Here is a 19,474-nt window from a genome sequence, read left to right on the forward strand (position 1 = left end):
ACTGAAATGAAAATAAAAATTGATTTAAAGAATGTGCCAAACAGAATAATGAAGTATATGTAAATGCTTGAAATTTGTTTATCTTTTTAATTTTTTTAAAAAAAGAAAATAATCTTACAACATTCGTATAAATTCAATTTTAAACAACGGTTGATTTCGAACAACGGGCTTTCGGAAACATTTGATTTTAACAGCATGATTCCGAAAACACATAATATATGTTTATTTCACAAATTGTACGATCATATTTTAGTTTGTAAGTATCTTAGATCATAAAGGTATTTCAGACGCAATTAATCCATATTTTTACATATTTTACATACTGTAAAATATGTAGAAATACGGTAATAAAGAGTCTTCGCTGGTCCTTCGGGCATTTTGCTTTTCGCGAGTATTAATATTGCACAAAACACGAAGACAAAACCATCGACTTTTTCTCGAAAAGAGTACTTAAGATGCAATTGCCCACAGTTTTTGAAATCTTTGGACCCATCTGTAATGCCGCCACATAATTAGAATTTGAAAACTGGAGTTCTAATTATGTAACATTATAATATTAATTCAGCTACATTATAGTAGTAACTATAATGAAGGAAGCAATTTTAACTGGCTGTTCGCATTCTGTTAAAACCAATATTTTAACTTCATAATATTTCCAGTTAAACTTACTCTCGTTAGAATATAAATATGTCTCAGTGACAATCTCTTAAAGTTACTTGGGTAAATTTGGAATCATCTTGCATTATCTGTCGTAGTTTTTATCACATCGTCATAAAAATATTTTTAAAATTGACCTCGTAAAAATCTTGGTTAAATTCAGATATCAGCTTCGCAAATAAATAAAAAAAATCGTAGATCTGTTAGCAAAATATAAGAGTAAATAAGTAAAAAACGCATAAACGTATGTTTTTTTTTTATTTTATATTTTGGTCATGAAACTTATTCTAAATATAGATTTTGTAACTATATCGGCTAAGTTCGTTAGCTAGCTTAATCTACAATCCTTGTTTTTATTTGTTAATTAAACTATAAAAAATTGTAACTTTGTTGAAAAATGTTAGAAAAAAAGCAAAAATAAAAGAAACGCTTAAAAATTTTTTTTGTGTGAAATAAAACGAAATTTGAGTACACGATAATGGCCGTAGTATTAATTATATCAATATGAAACATGTTCTAAAATTAGTTCTTGTATATTATTTAAAAAAAAAACGTCTGTTCAAAAAATTAGTAAAATTACTCAAAAAAATCTAAGATAAAAACGTTTAAAAATAAAAATATTTTTTTTTAAATTTTATCAATTTAAATTCTGCTTAATGCGTATCTTGGTGTGCAAATTAGTATTTACACGCTGTGACTATTCACCTCCCTCCATCTCCTATCAGCTTTTGGCCATAACAACATAATTATTGGTCAATATCATCTTTTGCCTACTCCGGTAAAATCTGTAGTGACGGCCCTGTAAAAAAGGCATTAGAATTTTTGTCAGAAGAGATAAAATTTTAAGAAAGGATAGAAACTAAAAATTATAGGTATATCCAAAATTTATAAGCAATGGCGACATGTCATTGCTGATCAATAAGGGCGATGTACTTGCATAAAACGACTAATCAAGAAGACGCCATGCGTGTAACAATGTTGAGGATTTGTTTCAGCGCTGTACCATTTTAGTCAAGCCTCGGATGTTTTAGTTATTTTTGGCCGCTATTAGAAAATATTTATAGACTTTACTTGTTTTTTTTCCTAAAACAATTTTGACCTTGCGGTTTTTCGTATTATTATATTGTGTTATTGTTTTTTTTTAACTATTTTGTGATAATACATACTCTGTAATAAGAGATTTTTATTGACTTTAAAATTGTAATTATTTTGTTTTGTGATTTTTACTGTGATCATTACAAAATGGACGAAAGAGAAGATACATTGTTAGAATAAACGTCATATTTCCGATCCTTGTAGCGAAAGGAAGGAAAATACCAACGATCATAGTTATTCTGAAGAAGGTTTTGGGTAAGAAGTCTACATATTCGAGACCGCGTGTCATGCGTTTATCAGTCTTCAAAGCTTCTTCAGAAGAATATATCTCCGATGCGATATTGTAAAAAATTTAAGCACTGCCTTGAAACGATTTTTTTATCTGAATTTTTCAATTATTTTAGTTAATAGAATATTAGTAACATCTTTGGATAGAGTTGAATGCGTTACGGTAAATACGCAGTTTAACGTGTGATTTTGTTATATGAAGTTTAAATGACGAAACGCACAAATTTGTGCACACGGACGCAACGCAAGATTTATGAAACGCACAATTTTATGCTCATGGTATTCAAGTGTTAACGCTTACGCATGCGCGTGAGGCGCGTATTAGTGTGTAGATTTATAAGTATTAGTAGTTTGCGATGACTTAGGCCATAGCAGCATAATTATTGATCAATGCCGCAAATGTCATAACAACGAGAATTGCGCTTTGACATATTTATAACACTGAAAAGATAAGTATATTCACAATAATTTTGATTATTGATATCTTATTAAACAATAATCTGACACTTTAAATATATAGATTTTTGAATGTGATATAACATGTGAATATATAATTATTCACTGATTAATATACATATTATTATGTAGACCTAATTAGTATCTAAGCTTAATTATTATTCATCCTTCTTAGAATTAGTTTAGACATAGTTTTAATAGGAGTGGCAGTGGCAGTGCTATTTATATGGTGCAGAATAAAAAGTGCAAAAACAATATTGTCAACAAATTATATTGATTTATAAAGTCATAAGCCGGGTCAAAAGTGACTCGAGATTAAATTTATATATATTTTTATTTATAATTTAATTAGGTTATTTTTTACATCTTAAATGTTTTTAAATGTTCATTCGACTAATCTAATTTTTGTGTTTTAAGCAAGGATTTAAAAAATTACACTAGCGTTTTAATGAAAGAGCCATTTTAATACATTATTTTTTATATATAATATATAGTATTATTGACATAAAATAATACTATCAGAAAAATATTAGTTAAGGAGATTTAAAGTTTCGCTAATTAAAGTTGTCTGTGCGGCTAAAATTTTAGCTAGATCTGCTATAAAATCAATTGGTAATTTTAATAGTTTGTTCATATAAAATTTATTAATATATTTATTTAATATTCATAGTTTTGCGGCTCACATTTTTAGCTATTATTATATCATTTAATAAAACAGAAAGTTTCTGCAGTTAACTGAAACTAAACCATCTGAATCTGAAGTGAATTTCAAGACTTTTGAAGTTCTCGGAAATTAGTAATATACATATACATACTAGGCTTATACCTCAGAAACAATTTTATTAATAATTATACTTTGATTAAATTAAATTAATACTATTATACGTATGTGGAGTTAATGTACAAACTACAAATAATAATTTAGGTTTGCTTACAAAGTATGAAAATATAATTAATATTTTTTAAATTTAAAAGGCAATCTCAGTTTAAAAATTTGGCGTTATATTCGATATGGCAACTGTAATTGAGGGTTTAATCATTTTTTATTTTATAGATATATCTCCAAATTTTTCCAGCCGATATTCACATTTTATTGGTAATATAATATATAATTACACCTGAGATAAAATTATTTTAAGACAATAATTAATTGCTCGTTATTTTGCTTAACTAATGAGGCATAGACAATCAATCAATCGTTAAAAATCGATCGATTGTCTATTGCCGCGATTTTGCTACATTCAAATGTGTCATACGTCAGTCGACTGCTTGAAGCCGTGGAAGCAACCGCTTCGATCCCGAACGCTTTTTGCACCCTTGTTCAAGTTTCACCGCGTTTATAACATTTAGGTAAGTACTATTTTTTTGTTATATCTTTACACATTTTTTGTCGATCTTTACATTGTTAATTATGTTTTTAGTTTTACACGTATTATCATCAATCAATCGCGGAACTACACCGGTAATAAGAAACTTTTGGATCGCTGACTACACTGATTCTCATAAGTTAAATAGTTCCTGTATTTTGTTGAGCATATGCCATTGACCCCTTGAAGCCTCTACAACAACCCTTAAATTTGAAATAAAAGGTAAGCTTTTACTTTTAATTCGTTTAACTCGGATAACTTATGAATCATACGTTTCGTCAACTTTTTCGGTAAATCTGAGTCAAAGTCCACGTTTTGTTATAGTTTTTCAAAAGCACCATTTTCGATGCAACTGCAATTTCTTTGTCTAAAATTGTGTATATTCAGCGTTGATCCACATTTCATTTTAAAGCATTGCTTTTATGTTGTAGTGTCACCCGTTCAGCTTTGTAAGTCAAGATTTATGTGTGAAATAATTATTTGACATACATATTTTAGTTTTAATTATTCCGTATTTTTCAATCATTGACAACATTTGTGACTCTAGTTATATAAAAAGATTTAATTGATGTCAGGGTTGTTTCCTTTGAACTGGATCAGGGTTCGTGTGGAGAGGGAAGCGGTTGATTCTCGATCTATCGTTGATCAGCGGCTTCTCTTGGTTTGAAGTTCATACAAACTTATATATGATTCTTATCTTATTAATTTTACGAACATCGTCAAAATCGAGCGACAGAATTGGCGTGAAGAGGGAAGCGGTTGCTTTTTTTTATTTGTCATCAACGTATTTTTTTACTTTGAAGTTCATATAAAACTAGTTTTTTTTAAATATGATGCTATCATTACCGATATTACAACGGACTTCTGATATGACTATTGATCAAAGAGTTTTCAAATCAAATTTTGGTCAACAGGAGAGCTCAAAAACACTTCTCACTCTTCATAAGTCAAAAATCCATCACAAGCAATAAAATCGTGTCAGCGCCGTCACAGTGGGAACGCTCGGTGACGTGTCACTTACTCGGCAAATCTGAGTCAAAGTCCATGTTTTGTTATTGTTATGAAATGGCATACTTTTTGGTAAATTGCGAAAACTGCATTTCTTTGTTTAGAATTGTGAAGAGTCAGCGCTGCTTCACATTTCGTTGCATTGCAGTACGTTGTAATTTTTTTTGTAAGTCAGGATTTATATGTGAAAATATTCTTTCACATACATATTTTAGTTTTTTTTTTGAACTGTACTAGGAATCGTGTGGAGAGAGAAGCGGTTGATTCTACAATTTGCTCTTTGACATACATATTAAAAAAATATTCTTTGACGTACATATTTTAATTTTTCTGTTTTTTAATCTTTGACAAAATTCGTGACTATAGTTAAACACATACAGATATTTAGTCTTCAGAAAACTGTAAACTAAACATGTATATGAACCAAATTTCGTGAAACTTAAAAAAAATCAGTATCCCGCTCTATGTGTCGGAGTTGTTTTTTTCAGCTGGATCAGTATTGGTGTGAAGAGGGAAGCGGTTGCTTTTTTATATTTTCCATCTGTTCATACAAATGTTATCATTACCGATATTACAACGGACTTCTGATATGAGAGTATTGATCAAATTTTGGTCAATAAGAGGGCGCAAAAACACTTCTCAGAAGGCAAAAATTCACGTCAAAAGCAATAAAATCGTATTGTAGCACCGTCGCAGTGGGAACGCTCGTTACCAAGCGTTCCCACTGCGACGGCGCCGACACGATTTTATTGCTTTTGACGTGAATTTTTGACTTCTGAAATTTGATAATTGTTTTTTGCGCTCTCCTATTTGTCAAAATTCGGCTTAGATATGTTTCATTTGATTCACACGTATTGTTAGTCGTAATATTATTATAAACATCTTGATATGAACGATAAATAACCGAGCGTTTCCACTGCGACGGCATGATTTTATTGCTTTCGACGTGTATTATATTTCGATATTTGTCCCGCCTCCATATTGAATTTGGTTGAATCTTAAAGAAATCCAAATATTTAGAAAACGACCGCTGACTGGCTAACTTTTGCACCCCCTGAAAGAGCTACAAAGCTAAAATTGCACCTGCAATATTAAAAGGCATTACGTTTAACCCTTTGAGAAGCGAGTTAATTTTTACACATTTGTTAATTTGTTAGTACACACCTGGGAGTGAGTTAATTTAATGTATATTTCCATAATAATTTCTGTTGTTATATATTTATAATAGTAAATAGAGGAAAAAATCTAAGTATTATTTCATAGGCTATATACTATCTGGGGTATCTCAAAACGGTGAAAGATCGATCACCGTACATATACGGCGATACTACTCAAAGGGTTAAAGGTATAGTTTTTAAAACTATAATAATCATTTGTACGAATTACTTTTTCTATAATTCATTTAAAATCTTCTGTATACTATTATAATAATTATGTTATTGATCCTGAATTCATACTTTTGACATTGATTTGCTAATTAAAATTATGTATTGTATGATGTCATACGATATTATAAGAAACGTGAGAAATGACAAATGGAAACCCTGTCGGGATATCGTTAAACGTCATTTTTAATCGCGAGATCGAATAAACCAAAGGTCAATAACTTAAATGATTTCTCATTTTAACTTAATTAGACATTGAATATAATTTTTCCGACGTTTCTAAAGTAAAACCTGTTAAGCTATCCGCTAACATTTTCCACCCCGCTGTTAAGTGTGAAAGGTATAAAACCTATTTATGGTTCCAAAAAAAGATACTTATTCTGTACAGGATATAGCTGAATTGCAGATAACTCAATTGAGAAAATGGAAACCGCAAGTAACAAAAATTACTTAAGTAAGATGTGATCCTGACAAATCGTCGAAATTGAGTACAAAAATAAATAAAAATATCATTTACGATTCTTGTCTATTTATAGTTGTGTTAATTTTTAATTTTATTAATTTTTATTACAAATCTTACATGTCATGGCTATTATATATTTTTTTAAAACATAAAATACAGTTAAGGTGCACTAAAATAGATGAGAAACATTTCACATATATTTTTAAGAGGAGCGTCCTCAAGCGCTGATGTATGATAGAACAAGGGACGCGCTCGTGACTCTTTAGGGCACTCAATGACGCTAGACGCGAGAACTAGCTTATCGTACAGAACGTGGATTTTGACTTCTGAGAATAGATAATTGTTTTTTTGGCTCTCATATTGCTCAAAATTCGATTTAGTTATGCTTTCTTCATTCGATTCTCATTTATTAGATTTAAAATATATAAAAAGTCTTACTATCAACTCTAGACAACCGAGCGTTTCCACACGACAGCACGATTTTATAGCTTTTGACGGGAATTTTTGATTTCTCAGAATAGATAATTGTTTTTTTCGTTCTCATATTTGTCAAAATTCTGCTTAGATATACTTCATTTGATTCTTATTTATTTTAAGTCGTAATCGTGTTATAAAAAGAGCGTTTCTACAGCGACGGCACGATTTTATTGCTTATGACGTGGATTCTAAACAGTAGTTTGGCCAGAAAAATGCATGTTATTTAATGAAATACTATGAATCTTAATCAAATGAATATTATTGTAGAAATATATAGATTGACTAGCGAGGGAGCCTCTACTCTTTTTTTATAGATTATTAACTTAGCCAAGGAAGTTTATAATATTTCAATTGAGTCCATTAATTGATAGATTAATCTCATTGATATAATGAAAAATAGCTACCATATAATACAATCCATTTAATATTCTGCTTCATTTTCTGAAAAAATACAATTTATAAGATAAAATTTATAACTTCAGGTACTGATTTTTTTATACGTTTATTTCAATAATATAAATAATTTAACAGACATACTAATTATATATAATATATATACGTGTTACTGGTCTATAACCATTTTCATGTTTACTATTAGTTATGAGCTATAATTTGATAAAAAATAAGAACATACAATAAAATGTTTGTGGTTATTATGTGGGAGAAAAAAATTAAGATACATTTTGCAATTTAAGCGAAAAATAAAAATAGAGGAAACAGCATAAACATTGAATAAAATTATAATTTGAGTATTTTTCATTTGTGAACTAGAATTATTGATATGTTGTCGACTGTAGTCAGCGCTATATGTAAAATGCAACGAGTGTATATTGTATACACGAAGCATGTTTGTGAATATTATATAAATATAAACCAATTCTATTTTTTTATGTACTATTGATAAGGTAGATGTTTATTTATGTTTCATCGACTGAAAAGGCGTTTGATAAAGTGCAACATAAGATAATGACGAGAATGTAATCAGGAATAAGCGATAAGGACTTCTGCATTATTGCCAATCTATTGTATATCGTGAACAAAAGTGAGAGAAGGAGTATCAACTGATTGAAATTCCATTCAGAAAACATTCTTATCGGGTTGGGTTGTAAAGGCTCATAATCATAAGCAGAAGTCTAAATTTAAACGCTAGAAAAAAAAAACTTTTGAGCTTGTAAAACAACGATAATAATTACATATTTGGCTGAAACACAATCAGAATTTACAAATTATTAGAATATTTACAACATAAATAATAGTTTGACTTTGACTAAACACAATTAATCACAATCTGAAATTGAAAAATCAGTCAAATATTTAATTTTGCGATAGACGATAATCAAATATGATGAAATTTAACAAATAATTATAAAAATATTCATCGATTTTGCCATTGTTAATTGTCAATCGGTGATATTTTGATTGTGCAATATATATAACAATAACATTTTTTTTGCATTGAAATTTATAATGTGTTTTTGATGCTAGCATAATAAAACGTTAAAAATATTTTTTAGCTTTCTTGATAGTTGAGTGACTCAACAATGACAGTGATTAGAGCGACCTAAATAATCTCATCGTATCCATACATTTTACTCTCTGTACCTCGTCGCTATAATTGGTTATTTGCACAATTTAGTTGGTTACTATTATACTCTTTGCTCTGTAGCTACCATACAGGTGACACTAAACAAGCTACAGTCGATCCTGAAAATATGATTAATATATCTTAATTGCTTTTCTTTCATTAAACCCAATTTAGTAATAATATTTTTATTATTTATAGTATGTATACTGGATTTTCCATATTTTTCTAAGCTTATTTACCAAATTTCTATATTATTACAAAGCTGCAAAAAAATAATATTTAGTTCATACACTAATCAAAAAATGTTATTAACATATCAGTTCAACTTTATCATTGACTTTCAAATACTTTTAGCAATTTATGTTAAAAAAAAATATACAGAAAAATGGTATTTTTTTATATATATCATTACCACATACATAACTTAATTTTGGTTAAAATGGCAGAGATAATAGAAAAATTAGAATGAATAATGTGTCGCTGTGACGAGTATTTCCATTGTTGTGGAGTACCGCAGGGACCCAATTTTAGTCCTCTGATCTTCCTTCGCTGTATCATGTATATATAATATATACACATATACATGCTGATGGTATGAAAATGTTTCAGAGTGTTCACTCTTATAAAAGCATTATAATATTTACATCATTGTGTTGATAAACCTTGTTTTAATATTGTTTTAATTTCAGTTTGCTCCGCAGCACATTAAAATGCATTGGTCAAGGTGCAAAACTCTTAAATTGATCGAGCTGGTCAAGGAATATCCGGTTATGTGGAAGTGGTATAGGTATCTTGACAGGGAATTTTGGCAGATAATGCAGATAGTCAGTGAGATCGCCAGCAAAATTGACACAACTCACGAAGAAGTCTTGATACGCGTACAGTGGCTGTGGGAGAAAATCATGATATCAGTTTCTTGTCGTGATGCATATTTTGAATACCATGCAGAATTGCGCTTTATATTTGAAGATATTCTCGATGCAATGGAGGTTTGTGATTCTTTTACTTTTTTACTTAATGTAAATCTGTCATAAGTTTAGTTTTTAGAATTTTTTTGCCAGTGATTTCAATGACAATATTAACAGTTTTCTAACTTTTTGTTCCAATAAAGAACATAGAATGTATAATATATAACCATATCAGTAGTTGCGACTAAAACTTGTTTATTTATAACTGTTTTTTAGTATGCATTTGGTGGTATTCGATATTTTAATAAAATAAGTGATTTGCTTAACATTTTTAATTTTAAATCTAAAAAGTTATATTTTTATTAATTGCATGTAATTAAACGTTTAAATTTGCTAAGAGTCAAATCATTTATTCTTAAGTGCTTGTATTTTAAAAATTAGATTTATTGTCCAATTATTCATATACATACATCAGACCAGTGACGTAGCTAGGCGCCCCCCGGGTGGCACCTGCTTAGGGGCTGCATTTTCGCGATGGATTCGTGTAGTATCGTACTAAACTAAAAAAACTAAGTGTTGTTAATTTCTTTATATTTAAGTTAAAGAAGGAAATTCATATACGATAGCAAAATATAGTAAAATGTTTATTCTTCTTTATCTGTGGATCTTAAAATTGCGCGAATATATTATATTATGTTTTTCTTCTTGATGCACTATTTTATCTAAAAATTACACTTATTCATTAACCCTTAAAATTTGACAGTGAAATCAAAAATGTGTATATTCATTTTAAAAAATACCCAAATACAATTTTGGTTCCGCTACTTCCGCTTTGAATCTTCTGTAGTGTGCATTGTAGTAAATGAAAAGTGTAACTCTTTGGTCAGAAACAGATCAGAAACAAATAAACCGAAAAAAGTTGATTGAAATTTTGAACGGACTAGTGAAAAGATGAACATGTATCGTACCGCATCTAAAAATAGCCTGGAAATATTTAAGAATATCTTACCAATAAAGAGTTAGGGTTGATTTTTTTGACATATTAAAAATACTTATATAGTGTACAGTTAAACGCATGGAAATGCTTAATTGCTATTTTTTATGTTGTTACTAATTTTATCGAAGCAAGTAACTTCTGTATATTATGCAATAAATATTGTCGTATGTTTTGATTAGTTTGCATTTCTATTGTTGCAGCTCACTAAGCGAAAACAGTAATGAGTGATAACAAAAATGACGACCTAGCTATATTAGCAAACACTAAACATTTAGATAATCACCTCGAATTAAAGTCAATGCCGAGTCCTATTTCCTCTCTGTGAACATCATTTTAATTACTACAATAATAGATAATATGATTTATTAATTTACGTATGTGTTATTCATTTCACATATATATTTGAGTTTATCTTCATTAACTTTGGGTAGTACAAATAAATTATTTTCATAGCAATCTAATGACGAGTCAAAGTTAGATGTCCTCAGAAGTAGAACAAAATCTTACTATAACGGTGGAAGATTTAGCCACACAGCTAATTTATGACAATGGTTTCCTCACGATTAACACGATAGACCAGTGGTATAAATCGGTGACTATTACCTGAAAGATCAAGGTTCGAATCTTATATGTACCATAGTGTTTTTTAATTTATATTTGTTTAGGAGATAGGAATTGAAAGTGTGTATTATATAGTTCTTTTTCCAGCCCCAGTTCCAGAAATTTCCAAGACTTATGGTCCACTTTATATAACTAGTTAATTTGCAATCCGATAATAATTATTTACAACTGTCACGTTACTGTCAGCCATCTTGTTTTATATTTGAATGCTTATTTTTCATTGGTCGAAACAACAGAATGCATTACCCGTGCCTCGGAAAGCAACGGAGCAAATTCAATTTTTATTTTTATTATTATAATTAAATATATTTCCTTTTTTTACGTGTATTATTATACACCAGACATACAAAGCGATAGGATTTACAAAGTAGAAGATGGAGCATATAATGTTTCATTTTAAAGCGCGCGCGGCCGGAAGCGGAAGCTCAAAAATCTGTATTCGAATCAATCAGCAGTAAACATTGAGTGAGATCAAACCTAAAATATTCAAATAGAACTGCATTGTTAGCAACTGTACCAGCTTAAGCAATCAATTGAAGAAGTCAGAACTTGCCAAAAAATAATGATAAATTTTCATCACATAAATTCTGTCATTTTGAAGAGTACTAGTGAAAAAAATACTTACTTTTAGGAAGATCTCATTTAAATCTCCATCGATAAGTCACACCTTATCTCGCCTTCCTGGAATTTTTGCAACTATATCCTACAGAACAAGACGTTAAGCACAAGAAGGGGAAAAATATAGATTCATTCACTCCTTCGTATAGGTTCTATCTCATAGTTACATTATCTTTAAGCCTTTAATCTTATGATTTTAGTTTAATTTCGAATACTGCCAATTCTTTTCTCAAATTCGTATTGTGATCAATATATATATAAAAGTTTGGGTTGTATTAGAATTAATCTAAATTAAATATCAAATATGATATAAATGAAACATTGACTGTTTCTATAATATATTTTGTGGACTGTAAATAATATATTATTATCTAACTTTATCTATTAATATTTATGTTACGATTTTACAGGTAAGGAAAAATATGTATAGCAAAATGATTGTGTGTCCGATCCTGTTTCAATCTGAAGAAGGCAGAGCATTGGGTCTGGGGGAGACACGGAAGCGCACTTTTGAAAAGCTGGTGATGAGTCGAGGATATATGACGTAAGCATTATTTTATCTCTCACATAAAAGTTTCGGCAGATTTTGAATCTAAATGTATATAGTGTCAAATCTGCATCTCAACAGCTAGATGAATTTTTCTTCTCAGAAATTTACATTTTATTTTTGAATGCGTTTTTAAGTTTTTTGTTGTTTCGTTTCTTTGAAGAGATTTTTTATTGTAGGAAATATTCAGGAGCTCTCTCAGGTCCTATATTAATTGCATTGATGACAAATTTTAAGTACACAGATTTTCAAGAACCGTTTGTGTGTATATCGCAGCACGATTTTAATTCCGCCGTAATGAAAATGCCGCCAGTGTTTCATACCAAAAACGCACCGATTTCTCCAGTGGTATGTCATTATAATGAAATATTTGGATAATGTTAAGAATAATTTATCAAATTACTGTTTCAGTCTTCCTGGTATTTAATGTTGTGGGACGAGGATGAAGTACTTAAACAGAAATGTAACAACCAAGAAGTTGAATTTCCATTCCGATGTATCCCCCAATATCACAGTAATTTATTTATATTCAAGAAGTAGCCTAATAAACATTTTTTAATAAAATTTCATCGATTTCCAGATCCAATATTGGATTTTGATCATATCCGCACGTTGATATTTTATCGACTTTCAAATGATACTAAGCTATTTAGAGCAAAAAAATTCAACGATTTGGGAAATTCAGAGGTATTAAGTATATGGAAACAAATATTCAATTCTGTGGACAAGTTTGGGTACAATATGAGCATGGAAAAACTTGTGGATTTATGGATGCAAACCTACAATACCGCCAAATCGAAAATCAGAAACCATGTTGTGTATGTATATGAAATTAACCACATTAATTAAAACATATCATTACATAATTGCTAATTATAATATATTGTTTACAGTGACCCGCAAAGATTTCCACTTACAACACTTGATTGTCAAATAAGAGCTGCATTCGGCTTAGGTAACGCCCTGATCGAATACTATAATGTATAGTAGTAATCCGGAAATTATGGGGATCGATCCAGGACATGACAAATCACAAAAAAGTCGTTGTATGCATTTAAAAGTGATATTATTTATGTAATTTTAAATATGGATGTATGAGTAAATTTTATCAACGCTAGATTATTGACGTAAACCATGTAATTAATTTTATTTAATTGGTAATAAATATATTTTTACTTTTATAATACAATATATGTGTTTAATTTCTTCACACTATTTAAAAATCAAATACAATATGAGCTTTAGTCAAACGAAAAGTCCTGTATTCAAAACATTAGCGCTCTCCACAACAGAAATAAACTGTATCAAATTTTCTCGAAAATAAAATCTTGCATATGGTAAATAAATTAAACAGGAACATCTTCTAATTTAAAGAAATTAGAATATGATCCTTAAATCTGTCGTGAAATTCGATAAGTAATCTCATTATTCGATCCGCATATTAATTAATTATACCAAAACTAGAATTCCTCGAGATTGCCTCCAGCATCCGTCGCTAGTTTAAGAAAATGCTTATTAGCTTATACGAGATTTTTTGAATTATATCTCAATATTCTTAAAAAATGGCGCTGAGATAAACAAATATCTTCAAATAAAAGTATCTCAAAAACCTTTTAGATTAAGAAGGAGTATTTGGTTATTCAGTAATTCCAAATTATAGATCTCGATTCAATAATGCTGTGAACTAAGGTGTCACAAAGTACATAATAAGTGACGGATCGTCAAAGCGTTCGTTTATATGTAGAGGGTACTTCTACTGCAATTAAAATTGACTACGTTTTTCTAGGGTGAAGTCCACCGAGATCGTAGGAATAATTTCATGGCGATTGAGATAGAGAAAAGGACACAATATGCCACTTTCCGATACTAAAGATTAAGATATTTTTCGGTCGATCGGAACAGCGCATAATCTCATGCAAGACACAAGGGTCGCACCAATGACCATTTAAGGAGCGGAGATTTCTGATTGCATAGTGCAATATTTGGCGCTGTTTAGCTTAATGAATATCACAGTGGAAATTGGTTGATTACAGCTGGTTTATCGGGCGACTACAAATGACTTGGCGATCGTCTCACTGGCAAACCCTGTAATAGATATTCGTTGATCTTAATATGGATAAGCTTAGAAAATAGGACTATAATGTAGAAGGATACAAATGCAAAAATACACAATAATACAATAATGTAGTCTATTAAAGCAATAAAGAAATTAAAACTTATACACAGAAATAATTCTCACAAAACAATTATGGAAAAATAAATACAAAATTTTAGACAAATAAAATATGCAAAAACGTTTCAAAAACTCTAAAAATACATCAAAGGACACAAACGGAAGATGATTTGTCTTTAAATACATATAATATACATTGTTTATTAAAAAAATATTTATTCAAACATCACAGCCAAAGTTTCAAAAAAATTTCATCGCATATTTTTTAAAGAAATTCAACCAAAATGATATTATTATTATTAGATAAAAGCAAAGAAACGCTAAAATCACAATATATATATATATACATATATTGAGCATTTAACGAATGACTAAAACAAATTCAAGACTTATAAACTTCAACAAGCAAAACCACTCTTCGTTGTGCTTTACGTCTAAATAATTGCATTATCAACAGACATTCGAATTCATACACACAAATAAAGATAACATATAACTAAACAGCAGGATAAGCTTTAAATTAATTTGAAAGTATGCACATAATATAATGTAATAATTCGTGTATATAAAAAAATTGTATTTCGAAATAAGAATGAATTTCTGTAAATAAAATAATAATAAATGATAACATAACTTTTTTATAATATTATCAAGATGTACACAAATTTGTGCGTGAATGATATTTAACAGTATAACTCTAATGGTTCAACTTTGATTGAATGTTTAAAGATTACTTTCTATGCACTGCCCACTCTTTCTATACATTTCTAGATACTTGAAAATCTCTTGATGAATTTTAAATAAATCGTTTTTCTATAACTTGTTAGAACATAGAAATAAGACATGAACTAATAAAATAAATTCATTGAAACCATTGAATTCATATCGATAATTATCAGAATATTTCTGTATAAATTATTGTTTGTAAAACTCTTTCGTTTCGTTGTTAACATTTGTATGAATTATATTCATCCAAGCCTTAATCGATAATACGTTTATTTACAGTTGTAACTAAGTTTCGTTTTAATCAACGATCACATGATTATCAAAGCTTCATAACGCGCCGAGCATTATTAAGTTATTACGAGACTTAAATCGCTTGATTTAAATGTTCAAATGCGGTTCCTTAAAAATATTTACATTACATGAAAAAAAATTTAAAAATAAAACACATATCGATAATAATAAATTACAATAGTTTATAGATTTTGGCAACTTTCGGCAATGTTTTGCTTAAATAAAAAAACGTTGCGAAGCCGCCGATAGTGTTTATCGATTTTATCACATCGGGGAGCTAAACGGCATCTGATCTTGATTTATGGCCGTTACAAGACGTTTGGCCAAATCGATTCTGTCTTTGACGTCACGCATATAAATCACCAGCTTGATCTTCATGCTTATAAAAAACTTATAATCGTGTATCAGTTCGTTGCGTAGCTCCGTCTGCAGTGTGGAAAAGAGCTTGGCGCGGCTGTTGTCTATGCTCTTCTTCAGAGACTTGGCATCGTCCAACTTTTCAGTGAGGCGTCCTTTCTCCAATTCCAGAATATTCTGTTAGTTATAAATGATTTTATCTTCTGGAATTATTCTCCATATTACATTAATAATCAGACGCTTACCTTATTTTCACTATCGAGTGAAATTTCTGTCAAAGTCTTCGATATACGATTGTACCTTGATGTAAGGCTCGATATTAAGGATGTGATCAATCCAATGTCAGTCATGAGACGAGTGACACGCGTCGACAAAGGCTTTTCTAGCGCAGCCACTATTGAAGCGCCGAGTTTTTCGTTTAACTCCATCTTAGACTCTAATACTAGTTCTTGGCCCTCTAGAGCCGTTATCATTACCTGAAGACACTCGGACACTTTTGTCTGAAAAGAAAGGCAATAATTTTTAATGTATAAAATATTAATTATTTCTTAAATATTTCTGGAGTATTATTGTATTGTTATACTTTATAAAAACAGCCACTATGATACAATTAGATTGTGCTATAAATTTTGGCATTATTTTTGCTGCCATTGTGCTAAGAATTATTTGTGATGTATATGAAGATAACTGTATGGCTGAACAAACTTGAGTCAATGATGCTTGGAATTATAATAGAGCTCTACGAGATCTGATAAAAATTTATTAAGCAACTAACATATTTTTTGATGCGATAGTAGAATAACTTGGGTTAAAAGTCAGCTATTTAATTTAATTGTAAGTATCTTACTTTATCTTTATTTAGAGTCATCTCACACATTTCAATTGGTACATCTTCCTTTTCCATCGAGTTAACTGTGTCATTGATGAAGACAGTATTTTTAATTTTATCTCTGTAAAAACAGAATATTTATTAATAAATATACATATTTATAAATATTTAATTATATAATGGCATTGTGACTCACTCTGTGTTCTCTTCGTTGTCCTTGTCCATTGTTATTAAACTAGTAACATCCGCGGAGAAGACGTCCACTATCAGTTGCGCTGTCTTATCGTACTCGTCGTATTCAGCTGTAAGCAACATTCGATTGCATTGTTTTAAGCAGGTAATGGCAAACATAGCGATACGCTTCGCAAAAAAATATTATTAACGCGTAATGTGCAATAAGATAAATTATATGATAACGCTGCAGTTTTAAAGTTTATTAAATGCGATACTCACACAACAGTATTTGCACGAAGTTATCAGGTAAGGTCAGAAGTAGGTGCTGACGTAAATTCTCCCACATGTTCTCTTCGGACAAGTGTTTTCTTGGACATAAATGCTCAATGATGTTTTTGTAGTTGTTCATTTGCGGAAGTTCAATTGGAACTGGCATATGAGACTCTTCGATTGGTTTTTCTTCTTCTATGAGCTGTTTAGGATCTTCGAATGGTTCTATTGGAGGTGGCGGTGGTAACAATGGCTCTTCTATTGAGGGAATATCAATCTTTTGCTCTTCGATCGGCGGTTGTTGTTTAGGTTCTACCTCCTCTACGAGGAGAGGTTTTGTTTCGACTGGTTTCGGCAACGATCGCTTCTTCTCAGGCAACGGCGGGCGGTTATCTTTGATTGGGACTTCTTGAACATCTTTAAAATTCTCAACGGGTTGATGATTTGTTTTTGGAACATTTTCGACTTGATCAACTTTCTCCAAAGATTCTTGTCGACTGAAAAAATATTTTTTGAGAATATATTATTTAAAAAATATCAATAAATTATTAAAATATAAAGCATACCTATAATGATTAGGTTTTGCAATCAGCGGGTTACAAATTCTTCTAATACTCTGATTCTGCGGCACTGATTTTGAGAAATGATTGTAAACTATGCTCGCCTGATTAGTCATACTATGATTGTTTTCAGACATTGTCCTGTGAATCTTCAGATTGCTCATCGATGAATTTATGGCTGAATAGTCTTTCGACACATTCTCATCACTTTTCACATTGTGAACATTCAAAGGTTCAGCTCTAAATCTTCCCACTATATTATCCGGCGATTTTAACGATGGATTATGCGCCATTTTGTTTATATCCACGTATTCAGGTTTGCACAATTTGATCGGTTCCGCTCTGAACTGTCCTTGGGCGTTCTGGGGAACTTCACACTCTATCTGTATCGACGTGTGATTTGGCATCAACTTGGAAGGAACTTTATCTACTTTATCGTATTTCATATTAGTCGATTTAATATAAGGATTGGGGAATTTCCTCGGTAGGGTGTTGGAAGGTTTGATAAGTGGTTGGAGGGGCATATCTCTAAGCCTGTGCAATGGGATGTTCAGCCTGTGGTTAATTTGACTATTACTATTGTCATAGTTAGTTATGTAGCCGTCCGCTGTGGTCCTGATGGTATACGGTGCGGCTTCTTTGAGCGCGTCCGGAGGCAGAGGGAACAAATCGTCAGATTTGAACGATTCGTTACTAGGCGGTGGCGGTAGAATATCTGGACTAGGTAGCCTTCTGGGTTTGCTCTCGGATGACATTGACATCAAGAGGTTGCGATTCTTTGGTGGCCTTTCGGGCACCCACTCGTCTAGTGATATCGACGGACCCATGATGACGGGACCTTGAAATATCGAATTTGGTGAATCGCACTTTATGCCTGATTCGGCTGTATTATTTTCACTCTGAGGAAGCATCCTTTTGTTCAGTGGCGAATCGTCGGAGCTTTGCCTCGGATGATACGAAGCAGCCTCTTTCTTCATCTGATCTTGGTGTCGTTCATAAAACGAGAGCAACGCCTTCTTTTGTATGGCTTTTATGTTTTTACCTTCGTATATATTTATGCATTCAGCTACGGTTTTACGTGGAGCCACTGGAGATGGGAAGCTAAAAATATATAAAATTAAATATAATATTGAGCCATTAAAATATTGATAATTTTAAATATAATTACACAGGTGATGAGTTGTGTTGCTGCATTAGTCGATGTTGATGAAGAATATTCAATGAAGTTCGATGCGGTAAGGATCTATCGGCGCAAGCCATGTAAAGAACACTTTCAGAATTTTGCTTCTGAGGTGTCTGAACACGAGCCGAGTGGACTATCAGCTGTCTTGGACTAGTTCCGGATGAGTTGCTCACATCTGACATGTCACTCAAAGAACCTAGAAATAGTAAATTTTCTAAATAAGAAATAATCATTGCTATATGCTGAGTGATAATAAAAATATATATTTTACTAACCGTGCCATTTTAACGTTTCAGATGAAGAAACACTTCCTGATCGAGTAGTTACGATGCTATCGCCATCCCATGACGGGACTCGAGACATGGATGCGACCGAAGCATCAATATCGCGCCTCAAGCTATATAGTGAATTGTATTAGTTACATTTATATTGTATTAAA

General features: G+C 30.9%; 2 protein-coding genes across 3 annotated transcripts in view; one reads left to right on the forward strand and one right to left on the reverse strand.

The window, feature by feature from the left end:
* The first annotated feature begins 3,945 nt into the window (after window positions 1–3,945).
* On the forward strand, window positions 3,946–13,655 carry LOC148234461 (uncharacterized). Its single transcript, XM_088188458.1, has 7 exons — window positions 3,946–4,085; window positions 9,471–9,770; window positions 12,336–12,469; window positions 12,652–12,820; window positions 12,884–12,986; window positions 13,053–13,290; window positions 13,366–13,655. Exons 2-7 carry the CDS (start codon window positions 9,492–9,494, stop codon window positions 13,457–13,459), a joined length of 1,017 nt encoding a protein of 338 aa, XP_088044584.1. The 5' UTR covers window positions 3,946–4,085; window positions 9,471–9,491; the 3' UTR covers window positions 13,460–13,655.
* Window positions 13,656–14,644: 989 nt separating this feature from the next.
* The window catches only part of Shrm (shroom), an 84,647-nt gene continuing 79,817 nt past the window's right edge, over window positions 14,645–19,474 (reverse strand). For both annotated transcript variants that reach the window (XM_088188459.1, XM_088188460.1), the window contains exons 6-13: window positions 19,311–19,432; window positions 19,021–19,231; window positions 17,859–18,953; window positions 17,302–17,789; window positions 17,045–17,150; window positions 16,867–16,969; window positions 16,265–16,519; window positions 14,645–16,196 (exon numbers count right to left, since the gene is read on the reverse strand). In XM_088188459.1, the coding sequence (XP_088044585.1) occupies window positions 15,927–16,196; window positions 16,265–16,519; window positions 16,867–16,969; window positions 17,045–17,150; window positions 17,302–17,789; window positions 17,859–18,953; window positions 19,021–19,231; window positions 19,311–19,432 (2,650 nt within the window). In that variant the 3' untranslated portion in view covers window positions 14,645–15,926. The remainder of the gene's footprint in view (window positions 16,197–16,264; window positions 16,520–16,866; window positions 16,970–17,044; window positions 17,151–17,301; window positions 17,790–17,858; window positions 18,954–19,020; window positions 19,232–19,310; window positions 19,433–19,474) is intronic.

The sequence above is a fragment of the Plectrocnemia conspersa genome, unplaced genomic scaffold (assembly GCF_051122295.1).
Source record: "Plectrocnemia conspersa isolate PC_06_02 unplaced genomic scaffold, ASM5112229v1 ptg000006l, whole genome shotgun sequence".
Lineage (NCBI taxonomy): Eukaryota > Metazoa > Arthropoda > Insecta > Trichoptera > Polycentropodidae > Plectrocnemia > Plectrocnemia conspersa.